The 13309-nt window shown below is 37.4% G+C and overlaps 1 protein-coding gene across 3 annotated transcripts in view; it reads right to left on the bottom strand.

Moving 5' to 3' along the window:
• LOC145237016 (phospholipid-transporting ATPase VD-like) overlaps nucleotides 1-13309 on the bottom strand; it is a 32384-nt gene that overhangs the window by 11972 nt on the left and 7103 nt on the right. Inside the window, exons 1-10 of one of the 3 annotated variants that reach the window (XM_080099710.1) lie at nucleotides 8039-8300; nucleotides 7541-7930; nucleotides 4130-4340; nucleotides 3726-3811; nucleotides 2373-2522; nucleotides 1919-2010; nucleotides 1383-1519; nucleotides 886-1138; nucleotides 549-596; nucleotides 307-406 (exon numbers count right to left, since the gene is read on the bottom strand). In XM_080099710.1, the coding sequence (XP_079955836.1) occupies nucleotides 307-406; nucleotides 549-596; nucleotides 886-1138; nucleotides 1383-1519; nucleotides 1919-2010; nucleotides 2373-2522; nucleotides 3726-3811; nucleotides 4130-4340; nucleotides 7541-7930; nucleotides 8039-8169 (1598 nt within the window). In that variant the 5' untranslated portion in view covers nucleotides 8170-8300. Of the gene's footprint in view, nucleotides 1-306; nucleotides 407-548; nucleotides 597-885; nucleotides 1139-1382; nucleotides 1520-1918; nucleotides 2011-2372; nucleotides 2523-3725; nucleotides 3812-4129; nucleotides 4341-7540; nucleotides 7931-8038; nucleotides 8301-9872; nucleotides 10468-13309 lie in introns of those variants that run through there. The other 2 variants (XM_080099711.1, XM_080099709.1) reach the window with 2 other exon arrangements.

Genomic DNA, 13309 nt, shown 5'->3' with positions numbered 1-13309 from the left:
ACGACAATAGGGTTGGCTTTCAAAGGAAAGGTCTAGCGCACATTAAATAACAGAAGAAAACCAATTCAATAGCCTGTTATAAGTTGTAAAAGCGACGACCCGACAAGAAGGTAAGTGCCAAATAACTGGAAGGTGCCTAAACAGCAAATAACTGGCGATTCCAAACAAATATGTTATATATACCAAAGAGGTAGAGTGTAACATTTAATGATGTACAAAACTTTACAAACTAGCTACAACGACAAACAAGTCCATTTCACTGTCATTTAGAAGCAATATGTAAGTGGACCACCTAAAACTACATACCTTAGATGTGGCCGAATAGAACCACTATGTGGGCGTTTGTAACTTTGTCGAACAGAGTCATCCCGATGAAGACCGCTTTGAGCATGTTGTTTTGTGGCATCTGGTAAAATACATTTACTTTAAAATGATGCTTATCCTCCATATTGTTTATTTACATGATCACAAATATGGTGTTTTTTTCGGATCAGGCAATAATAAGCTGTGCGGAACTTGACTAAAGGTTTGTCACACATGATACATACCTGGGTGGATATAAGCTGGCGTGGGTTCTGAGTTTTCTATGCGGGCAGCTGCAAAACAAAACACACAATATTTGCCTGTTAAGTAGGAAAAAACCTCAATGTAAACATCAAAGGACACTAATATCTTTGACTAAATCCCGCGTCTAACTTAATGGTGGCCCAACAGTACATTGAATCACATTGTTTAGAAAGGTACTTGTTTTTTAGTGTCAAACTGTATACGAAATGTTGTTTGAAATATCGTTTATAAAATGTTTATGAGTCTAATGATGGTACAAGACTGTTGGAATTTGGTGAAAAGCTTGAAAAATTTTTAATCATAAATCCAAATACTCACCATTAGCAGCATGAGGGTAATCAACACCACCAACTGTGCACCTTCGGAACACCATCTGATTTTCAGTAAGGGTCCCAGTTTTGTCAGAAAACACATACTGGATTTGCCCCAAGTCTTCGGGAATGTTCAAAGCACGACATTGCATTGGAGTATTAGTTTCAGCATGGTAGAGGTCAATATCGTTGTTAATCATATACACTTGCGCCCACTTCACCAGCTCAATTGACACATACAAGCTGATTGGGATGAGCACCTATGAAGAGCACTTACTATTAGTGTCAATAGAGTATCAACTTCAAACACAAAGTTTTGCCAGCAATACACAATTTTGAGTAGCACTAATGTGAAACTAATTACAGCTCACATTGTTAGGTTGTATTTTTTAGCTTTACTTTGCGCGATCAAACTGGTTTAAAAAAAATACTAAAAATTTGTAGGAAACAAATAATCTTTTTTAGAATTTAGTGTTTTTCTGGACAATTTAATAGCATACTCACTTGCAGCAGAATCACCATTGTCCAGAACATGTAAAAACCAGACAGGGCTGCATTAAGTTGTTCACCATTGGCATCATTTGGAATGAAAAGCTCAGCCACTGGTATTCGATTCATATTGCTTGCCCATATTCCATTTCCTAAAAAAACAGTCAAATGTGGCATGCAAAGTCCAAAACTTTTTCATTAAAAACAGTGGTAAATGCAATAATACCAATGTACAAGCATGTTTGACCAGAAAGTTTTGTACCAATAGTATGTAAAAGCACTTGACACAGCAAACTCTTTCAAGTATGTTTGCAAACCTATTGTGGTTTGCACTATTTTGGGCAGATAGCACAAACCGTGCTAACTATGTTCACCAATTATGTCTGCATCATGATAACTGTAGTTGAAATTTTGCTGAATCATGCTAGCTGGCAGTGGCATATTAATGTGCAATGCATCATCGATATTAAACCAGACAGTAGGTAAAAGCAGACCCATACAGTACACACATAATTTTGTACGGACAGTGGGCATTTTTATATACTGCATACCTACAGATCCAATCAAACACATCACCACCAGCATTATGACACAGTACACAACATCTGTGTTCATTCTTCGCTCCAACTTGCTGCGTTTATATCTGAAAATTAAAATGTAAGGTAGAATAAGTCACATGTGTTGCACTGTTTGTCACTAAATAGAAAACTTCATTTCTTTGTAAACGATTTCAATGCAAGAAAGCTAATCAGTACATGATTAAAGGCAACAAATGAAATAATTAGCTAAGCACACAACAGAGCTGAGATCAATTCATTGAATTTTCTGTGGCCTGGAGGCAAAACTGAAATGCCAATCACAGGAAACAGTGGCATTGTTCTGGCACCAATTGTGAAGGTTATGTGATCACAACTTGTGCTTTTAGCAAAAAAACAAACAAAAAACAAGCCCATTGTTTTCAACTTCCCTTGGGTTAAATCAGAAGTAGTTCACATTTTACCATACCTTGGTCCATTGTTGTTTAACATAGCCTTGGTTTCGTGACCTGCATAGATGACAATGCCTTCGACGTAATCTGTGTTCCTGATCACACAACCTCGAAGTAACAAGTTGCTGTTGTTAACGGGAATTTTGTCTTCACCAGTTGGTGGAATTCTATAACACACACACCAACTTAGGTATATGTACCTTAAATGGTTTTAAGTTGAACATAGTATTGCAAAAACTTATGTGAATATTTTGAGCAAAATAAAACAAAAACTTGTTCATGTTTAAACCAATATTACAGTGTCTTGATCACTTATTCTTATTTTTAGTCAATAATGCTTAAATATTACAATATTATAATAGATTTTTTAAAACTTAAAAGTAGGTTTGACTTTTATTTAAGAAATATTCGTTTGTTAAAGTGAGTTTTATGAAATTTGGAATCCAAATAAGTTTAATACAGTTACAGTACTTCAATAAAATGGAAAATTAAAACTTTACAGGGCAGTCATTCTACTTTATTTCATTCTCAGGTCCTAATGTCAACAGACAAATATTGACTCGTGCCTGTTCTCTTTACATGTTTCCTAAGATAAACCTAAAAACGGCTCAAGACGTTAATGTGTAACAAGAGTCAACAAAAAATGGAGACAAGCGTCACATGACACTTGGACAAAGGCTATTCTTGTGTAGTGTACAACTATTCTTGTGTAGTGTAAAAAACATCCAGCAGTGTAAGTTATTGGATGTACTTTCATGAAACTAACATTTCAATTTTACATGTATTTTCACAGTCCTTTAATTTTGGCATGTGATCTACTATTTTAATAGATTATACACTGTTCTTACAACAGCAGCCATTTATTAGGCAGGAGAAATCATTTTTGTTATTCTCTAAATTTGTGAAAACATCTAATTTTGTGAAAGTATAGACTACACTGCTATTAAATGCCAAATAATTTTTCTGATGCAGCATTGAAACCAGGGATAGCATAAACAGTGCATTGTGACATCAGCAGGAAACAATAAGAAGGCTATATCCTCCCTTTTCACATATGCCTAATTGTTGTCACAAAATGCTTCAATGTTATTATTTGTTTTGTTGCTTTTAAAGCCAAATGAAAGCCACATCAAAACCTTTGTCACTTCACTAAAAGTTAGGCAATTGAGTGTTTTGAAAATATAACTTTAGAATAGATAGATGCTGAACAGTTATTTTTAAATAAAGTGCTATTGCAAGTTTTGTATGCTTTACAGGTAACAACCACATGTGTATCAACACAAACAAACTGCTGCTTTTTTTGGAGTCAATAAGTCACACTTTAAAGACCTTTTGCCAAGTCACACTTTGTTATGTTTCATTTAACTTACATATTGCCATGGAACTTGTATATTTCACTGTTTGGTGTTTGACACTCAATAATGCTTTTGAACTCTTCGGGATGGAACTCGTTGGACTGTAAAACATTTTTCTGGTTAAAAATCCACACAACTTATTCTATCAGCTGAAATTTGGAGCTCTTTTAACCGGCACAGGGTAAATTCTGACATACCCGTACTTCGTATCTTTCCTATTTTAGTTTAGGGTGCTGCATTCTGCCTTACATTTTGTGAAAAACAATGTCTTTATTAAGATGATTACATCACATTTTGGGAATGAGGCAAAAAAAGAAAAACAATACACTAAATGTATTCACAGTTTCAAAAACTGTGCACAGATCATAAAAAAGTAATGCAGTCAGACACACTTAAAGATAATGTGCCAGGAGCCTTACCGACAAATCGCCCCAGTGGCGCTTCACAACCATCCTTTGTTTTAAGTTGGACTCTCCGTCGATGTTGGAAGTCTCGATGTAGCAAAGTCCATCAGCATCAGAGGAATGAAGTAGAAGGACATCGGCTGGAATTACTCTATTGCATAGAACGCGAACAATATCTCCGACCTGCAGCTGGGACCACTTCACTTGGTGGTATTTATTGTCGGAGCTAGAAACAACAAAAAATTTATAATCGAGGTATTTTTTCCAGTTGGATGTAAAACCAAAACACAAAACATGCAACCACCAAATAGATGAAGCATATAAAATGAGTTCAGTGGTGTCATAACATCATTAATTATAAATAATTGACCAGATGTTTAATGGGGTTTGTAAAATGAATAGCCTGTGACATTGTGGTGCTTGGAAGGTTGCATTGACTAAAAAAATGCTTCAGTATTACCACAAATCAAGCACACCGCAAATTTGAAGCTGAAAAGGAACGCAACACGTCACGATCACATGACTGGTCTCACAGGCTGAAAAAGGTCTATTTATAGCAAAAATTCTTTTCAAGGCTACGCAGGCCTGCGTCAGTGCAAGGTGTGTTTTTATTCAACCGTAACACAACGCATTGTGGGGCCAACAAGGCTATGGCCACCAAGAAAAACAATACCAGTTTACGTCACAAACTAAATACGCAAGCTAGTTGGATCAAATAGTCCAACGAACTATGTGAACTTTTCACCGGTTGGCGTTATGTCGCTCTTACGTTTGGACTGAAACTACAATGATCACGGACCGAAACTACGTCCATAAAGCCCATGAGATGGAAGGCTGTAACGTGACGATCACATACCACGTTTGAGAGGCAGACGGTAGCAGGAAAATTGGGCGAACTAGCAGGGACTTTCCGCTGTTGACAGTAACGGTATTGAGTCAAAGTGGGGAACGAAAAACGATCGTTTTAGTTTGATGACGCAGTTCCCAAGACCAACAGAATTTGAACACAAACAAACGAAAAACACATAGTCATATTACTTTTGTGGAAATGTTAACCACATCTGTTTCCCCGTGACAATAACAAACCACAGTGTAATCCAGTGTCAAATTGTACTGGAGCCACATGCTTGAGGAAACAAATAAAAACTGTGTTGTTGGTGCTTTTGCCAAACAATTTGACACAAGGTACAATGCAAAACTGTAGTGTTAACTTATTTCTGTGAAGTTCGATAGGACGCGGTAACTGGGTGGGGAAGAAAAACGGAAACTGGTGTCTTTGCTTGAAGCATTTCAAGTCGTTTATCAAGGGTTGATAGATTGACACCGGTTCCGTTAGAGCACACGTCCTGTTGGGCGGATTTTTACAGACAGTAGCGCAAATACGTTATCACTTACTAACTGCGTGAAGTCACAACAAGTTTGCACTAAATAGTTTGTTTTTAGGTCATTTTGACGCAGATAAGCTGTGATATAACATACTAAAAATATCGATGGTTGGTGTTGTTGTGACCACGTAATCAACCATTGTTATCAATTAGCGCTGATTATAGCAGCAGGTACATCGCACTAGAACTTCCGCTCTGCTTTAATTGCTTCCGGTTGATTGGTCAGTAAGCCACTGCAAGATTTTTCGACAGCACGCAAAAATGACGAATTACACGCGACAACAAAGAGCGCTTCATAAAAACACAACTTCTTTCGGTGTGATTAACCAGAACAGTGGACGTAAGCAAGCAACATCTCGGGTACTCTAAATGTACAAATTTGTTTGGTTTTGCGGTGGTACATGATTTCCCAAAGTTACGCTGACACGGTAAATAAACCAAAACCAAAATATGTTGTTCAAAAACCGTGATTAATTTCTCAAAACCGACATGGCAAAAAATGTCGAACATAAGAAAAGAGACTTACACTACAACCTTATAAAATTTCACAACTTCCCTTGTAACATAACAGTCACTATACAACATTTCAATGCCTACGGCAATTTCCGTTTCAATGGACGAAATTCTCGAAGAAGCAGAAGGCAAGGAAATGCTTCTCGGCATTTCGTTCTATTATTACACGATGTCGTCTGATGGGGATTAGAACAGGTAACAGCAAAACTTTAACAGATACGGTGGATAGAATGTTGTCATTCTTAGATAAACTTTGCCTGTAACAGGGCGTTTCAAAACAATGCCACACCATTTGTAAAAGGTAACGATCATACAATGAGTGATCTTGAACTTAAACAAATAAAAAACCAACAACAATTTAGTCCCAACAATGCCAATATCCAGGAAAAAACGTTAAGTATGTCGTCAGTATATGTTCGAGAAAACAAACAACAGATTTTCCATTTAACACGAAGGTCGATCACGAATAGTGTAAACAAGTCAGCCGACAAAGGCCCCTGTAATGTCACGCACTTATTTACCACAAACGACAAAAAGCCGCCAATGCAATTTTCATTTCGGAAATACGCAATATCACACGCTTGTCGCGTCACACACCCCTGGAAATCGAGAAAATTTATCGAAAAAATTTGCTCTCGCCAAAAAAAAATCATGACGTAATCGTACAGCACAATGACTAAGCAAATTTTTTTGACAGGTAAGAGGTAACATATGCCTGTAAAAAGTTTGTTAATTATTAGATAATATAACTTGTGATAGTATCGGGAATTGAAAAAGATACAGAGATCACACTTTCGACAAAAGATAGCATGGGGCCTTAAGCAAACAACACGTGGCCATTTATGCCGTTGCCAAGCGATCCTGACCATATTAATAATTGACGAAATGTGGAGAAATGCCTGCGCTAAACGACGTCTTGTGATGAACGCTTTAATCAACGCACGGGCGACTGTGAGTCGTTTACATTTAAAAATCTTGTTTCAAAGGCACAAACCCTGTACACATGCAGAGCACTAAGTTTAGCAGTTCAGTGTTTTCTGTTTATTTTCCAAGGGACATTGTGTAACACCGTTATATCCACAGTTAAACTTTTTCTGAGTATGCTTGAACTGCATAGTAATTTGTTTAATGATACAAAGACTTCGATAAAATATAGCAATACTTTGAAATTGATTTTAAGACCATTAGAGTTTGACAAGTGCAAAATAGTTTTAGTGATAGTGGCCCACAGAAAGAATCAATCTTACTCCAGGCTACTGATGTACTAGATATAAGCCATAAGGCAACAACAATCTAGATACCTGCTATAGCCCCAGGACAAACTCCTGCCAAGGTGACAATAAATTCAACATTCTTGCAACACACTCTTCTCATTCTTTTAAGTGTTCAATATTTTCTCACATGGTCATTCTAACTATTTTTTACAAGTAACTAATTGCCAATTGTACAAAAATGAGAGAGAAAAAATGAGAAAACTTACCCAAGAGATAATGAAAATCTAAACATGCCACCAAAAGACAAAATTTACCTGCTGTAGACTTCTGCTGGTGCACTATTTATTTCCCTGTCATTTTTATGTCTTCCATAATCCTCAATGGAGTCTTTAAATGCTTGTACTAACAGTATCAAAATCACAGGAGCCATGGACAAGAAGGGCTGAACAGCTTCAATTGCCGGTACAAAGTTTAGCAAGATAATAAACACGAAGTAACAGTTTGCGAATCGATGGAACTGTTCAAAGAGGTTTTTTGGTATAAAAGATAAGAGAGTGTACTTAGTAGTTCGTATTTTATTTTTTGCATAGATGTCATGCAACTTTTTGATTTGCATAAGTTGGTCATTGTTGTGCGTATAAGTTTCATTCTGAAGGACATGAGGGGGTGCAAGTGTTCTGACTTTGTGTTCCCCTCGTATTCTCCTGCAACAAATAGTAGTGTTAATCATCAACAAGCATAGAGGCACTTTCTAAAAGTAAAAACTACATGCTTCAACAGGTTTTTACACTGCCAATTTTTAAAGTACACACCTTTTCTTGAAATGTAGGAAATCTTGAATACTCCGGGCACTTGACAATATACTTGAATTTCTGTTCACATTGCTTTCAGAGTCAACAATGGCATGGCCATTTATATTTCCATTTGGAATATGTGTTGCCATGGCATACAGTTACATTACAGACCAGATCACTAAAAAGTTTTTGTTATGCGTTGCTACTTGCTTCATTGGTGTTGGTGTGTGTAAAAGACAGCTAGTAAAAAAAAAAAAAAATAATGCACATACTTTTTGGCAACTACTTAGCCTTGTCTGTTTCTTTTGCAAAACATAATTTTAAGAAATAAACACTGCCAAGTATTCTAGTCAGCCTTTGTGACTAGATGAGTTTCTTACTCATAAGGACCCTCAAGAACTTTTATCTATGAGCACTGTAATAACAAAAACCGTTTTGAGTAAGTGTAAGTGGTAAAAATCGCAATCCTTGTTAAATAAGCTAAAACATCATACGTGCTGTCTGTAAGTACATACAACTGGTCAAGACACACTTTGTAACCTTAAATGTAGGCTGCTGACAAACGCATTGTGACATCATAAATATGCTAAACATTCCAATGAACTACAGTAGAAATACAACTGAACTGTAAACCGACAAAGCTATTTCTTTATCGTGCCACCATTTGAGTAACACGCGTGACTGGCCGCTTGAGCCTGTAACCCTAACCTGTCGCCTGATCTTTGTTCTGACGGTTCATTTCGGTATTTCACTGGAAACCAGACAACAGGCAAAAACAAACGCGTGTATCACTCGCAGGAACGACTGGCAGTCTGGGAGATAGACCAAAATCGCTCGTAAAACACCTTTTCTCTGTGCGCCGCTTCACTCGTCCGCTTTGTTTCTTTGAAGCCGCCTACCTGCGCAGCAACAAGTGTAAACAGAGCAAAGAAACAATTTGGTCTAATCGTTAAACTGCTACAAGTGAGATCTAATATTTCTAACTTTACACAGAACAATCAATCGTAAAGCTGCAACTCTCACAGTGCGTGACATAAACAAGTGACGCAAGCCGTGAAAAACGTTTCGCCTGCGATCGGAAATGATTGCGTCGCGATTTGACGTCACAGGGGTTACGTTTGGCCATCCTCGTTGTAACGCGTTCGTGGCGCCAACTCGTGGTAATTGTTTGTAAAGATTGGTTGGTTCGGCAAAACGTTCTTGTCTGTTGGCATCCGAGAAAGCAAGTCGATACGACTTTAATTTGTGTTACAGGCTAATGTCAAATTTTCGTTCACAGCACATTCAGAATAACGCAAAAAGTCGAATGTTGGACTGTGGTACAAAGCATGCAAACTGTGTGTAGTTGGTACAAACCACATTTTTGCAGTATTTGTTTGGTATGTTTGGCCTGGGTCATCACAGTTCAGCCTACATAAAGAATGGCAAAATATCACAATTTACTGCAACCAAATGGAAATTGGTTTATCTGGATACTGGACTGGGCTATTAGACAAAAAATATTCCAAATAGCCGTTAGAAAACTGGCGTTTGTTCAAATCATAGCAAGGCTCGTTGCGCTTGTTGAGCATTCCTAAACTAATGTGGTATGGTATGCAAACAACCCGACTAGAACAGCAGTTATCGCTGGCGACGAGTAAAAAGAAAGCCTTTTAAAGCCATGTCCCATCTCATTGTCGTTTTAGCGTAAAAACTTTTTGTAGTGAAAAGACGCAAATGAAACTGTAATCTTTCAAAACTGATGTAGGCCTTGAATCCTAAAAAATTGTTTATGTAATCAAAACAGATTAATAGGTGGTTAGTTACAGCTCGTTAAAGACAAAAGATCCAATATTGTTAAAGGCCGACTTACCCGAATGTGGTGGCCACGGAACAGTTGATGGCTTTGTCCAGCTTGTAACGACTGAAGTCTTCAAACGCGTCTTTTGCGCCTTGCATAATGAGCACAGAGAGAAGGGGTAGCATACTGACTTCTTTGGCGAACGCATTAATTTGCGGGATAAAATTTAGACCGATCAGTATAAGAAAATAAAAATTTGCCAGGCGGTGAAATTGCTCGAATAAGTTTTTTGGCAGAAACGACAGCAGTGTATACTTGGTTGTCCGAATCTTGTTGCCGCGGTATTTCGACCGCGTACTGTGAAATGTTTCCAAATGTTTTTCGTACTTCGACCCAGTACTTAAATGAACCCAGTTCTCATTAGGCTTCCAAGATAACGGGATATGTGTTGGAGCCACATACCGCTTTTTGTGCCCTGACTTCTTGCCAAATTTTGTCCTTTGTGTAAGCTTGCTGGCCATAGTAAATCACAGTGTTACAAATGCCTATTTTTACAAAAAATGCATTTGTGTAGCCCTGATAACAAAGTTGAACATTTTCAATGTCAGTTTGCTGTAAATGTAAATATTGGCATATCAGTTCATTTCAAAATAATTTTTATTTGGCTCGGATTCAGATGCTCAAAATGTTAAAAAACCTAATTTTCAACTCAATAGACGTCTGACCCGAAATGTTGTAACAACAGAAGTAACATTTTATAACATTGAACTTTGTTTGTCTGGACTTAAAGCAGGCGTAGAAAGAGACCACAAATTGCGTTTTATAAACTGTGAAAGTAACAATCAATACACAGTTTCAATACACAACGACCAACCAACCTGACTATCTTTTAAAATCCAACAGAACGCCTAACGACCACCTCGTCCATAAAGTGTTTAAATTTAAGCAGCACTTCAAGGAAGCAAACGCATTCTACATGCATGACTAGTTGGACCAGTAGGCGTTGTAGTAAACCAACGCAGCGCATCCAAAACCATGTAGGTACTGAAAAAACAAATACATTCATCGAACTGAGCTGTTTAACCACCTCACTCAGACTAGCTTTTACGACGAACATAACAAAGAAAGCACACTTTTCAAGCACAAACTTTTTATAAACTGAAATTCACCATTCTGTGTGTGCACAGTTCATGCTTCTGTCTGAGAGGAAATTTTCCCAATACGACATATTGCTATAGCCGCGAGGTAATGGAAAATTCTCTTATATTTGTTAAATGGGGCTAATGTTCGATTTATAATTGGACTCGAAATAGGGTAACACTTTTGTCCCACGCTGAGCAGACGCCAATAACGATACGCTTATCAATAATTCAACATATGAGTCGCGCTAATAGCTTGAAAATGTTTTCCCAAAGGTGTCAAAAATAGTTTGTGGTCTGGACCTCTTGACAAGTTCGTTAAAACGATACGTCACAAAAATACTGCCTAAAAAATGAACGGGCAAAACCACAGCAGTTAAAGATCTGAAATACCCAAAGCAGTTAAACTTATAACTTTTTATTACTTTACACTTACAGTTATAATTTACGCTTATAAGCAAAACGCATTCATGTACCTTAGTTTTCTGCTTAATATACTTAAAAGACAATACAAAAACGATACGGTATTTACGGACGAATGGCGTTTTTCGTGCCAGACCGGCGGCAAAAAATGGAGAAAACCAGCAGAACCGGGGCAAACAATATTTAGACATATCAAACATCCCCCAAAATTCTCTACCCAGGTTAATTTAGAGTTTTCCCGCCACAGTGTAAAATGTGGATACAACCCAATACATTGTCATTCCAGATTGCCCACCAAATGGTATTCGTATTGCAAAATCTGTTAGTCCACAGCACCAAATATAAAGACAATTAAAGAAACTTTTTGATAATTATTACAGTATTACAACACTTTCGTATCATCGCCGAGCTTAAAGATTTTACCTCCTACGATGGTGTACTGAAAGCGAAAGACAACAAAGCACATGCGACACAATAGGCAAAATATCTTTGCGGTGTTAAAATTGACAACTGCTTGGGAGTTTCTCCTCACAACGAATTACTGCCTGTAAAATCAAGCAACAGAAAAGCGCTGATCGAGCAACTGTGTTAATAAGCTGTTTAAACCACACACTTAAGCCTGAAAGTTCATTGAGCTTGTCAGTTTCACTCGTTAGTTCTACATTGTTATAAAACAGTAACAACCCTTACGGTTTGAAAGATTAAGTCATACTTAACGTTTTTACAACAACATCACTTCCTTTACAATGATTTGTTCAGGAGCTTTATGCGTCATCAGTCAACATGCAAGGGGTACAAAGGTATGCTAGACATCACCTGTTCAAGTAATATTTTGAAATAGTGATACGTCGAGATACTTGGCTGATGTTTAAATATTAACTAACACAAAACATTATGCACGTGAACAAACAAACAAATCGAAGGAGTGATACCAACATCAATGTATGACCTTAATTATACATACGATTACATACGATTTTTTAGCACTTTCACTGATTTCAACTGAAGTTGACTGAATGATTTACTATCTTTCGTCAGTTGTCCGTGGTAATGACTGTCTGCCTCTAAAATACACAAGAGCATTTAAAACCGCTGGTCTATTCTTGTCACATACATACATGTCTCACAGCGTTAAAAAACATATCCGTAATACACCTTAACAAACTAAAAAATGCTTACCACACGAAAACACCATAACAACCAGTGAAGCATAAGGCCTCAATTACACTTCCATCTAAACATGGTCTGACATGACAGATTTCAGCGTTGCGAATACAAAACATTTGCTTTCCACGGCTTTTCCAACCTGCGCCACGTTAAGGGGGATTTCCCCAACTAACCGAGACAAAGAAAGTTCAAATCCGCAGCCATGTTCCTTGACCCGATCATGAAGTCGTTAATCTCCTATTGTGAAGTGTACATGCTAAACGTTCGGTCTACATATCCGTTGTCAATTTACCCCGTGGGCTATTCTCGATGACGCAGAATAACTACGCAACTAACTGGGCGTTTCATATCCTTAAAGGCCAATTTACTCGAACTGTGGAAGCGTTTCGAAACTGTGTCTTTTCATTGAATCTATCTTATATCAGGCTATTTTAAAGCAATTTTCGCACACGAGCCAACAGTATTAGTAAAAGAAAATGGAATAGGACACAGCACATAAACACTGATACGTATTCATCGAAGCAAGATATGCTTTATATTCTCACAAAAACCGGAGTATGACACGCCCTGTTTATGTTCTATTGCGTATGAATTTAGGACTTACGTCACACCCAGCTATAGTATTGGCTAAACTTCACTGCAGCTTTATGCGAATAAAAAACCAGATCATATCAGGCTTAATGTTAGGTGTATTTGGTTCTAACATCGTGTCTCAAAATCGGCCAAAAAAGCAGTCAAACAAGAAAATCCCAAGTTATGAAGCTATTATTATAGTGACTT

This window comes from Phallusia mammillata, chromosome 7 (genome assembly GCF_965637545.1).
Source record: "Phallusia mammillata chromosome 7, kaPhaMamm4.hap1.1, whole genome shotgun sequence".
Taxonomy (NCBI): domain Eukaryota; kingdom Metazoa; phylum Chordata; class Ascidiacea; order Phlebobranchia; family Ascidiidae; genus Phallusia; species Phallusia mammillata.
Note: the sequence above shows the minus strand (reverse complement) of the source record. Positions and strands in the feature narration are given on the sequence as shown.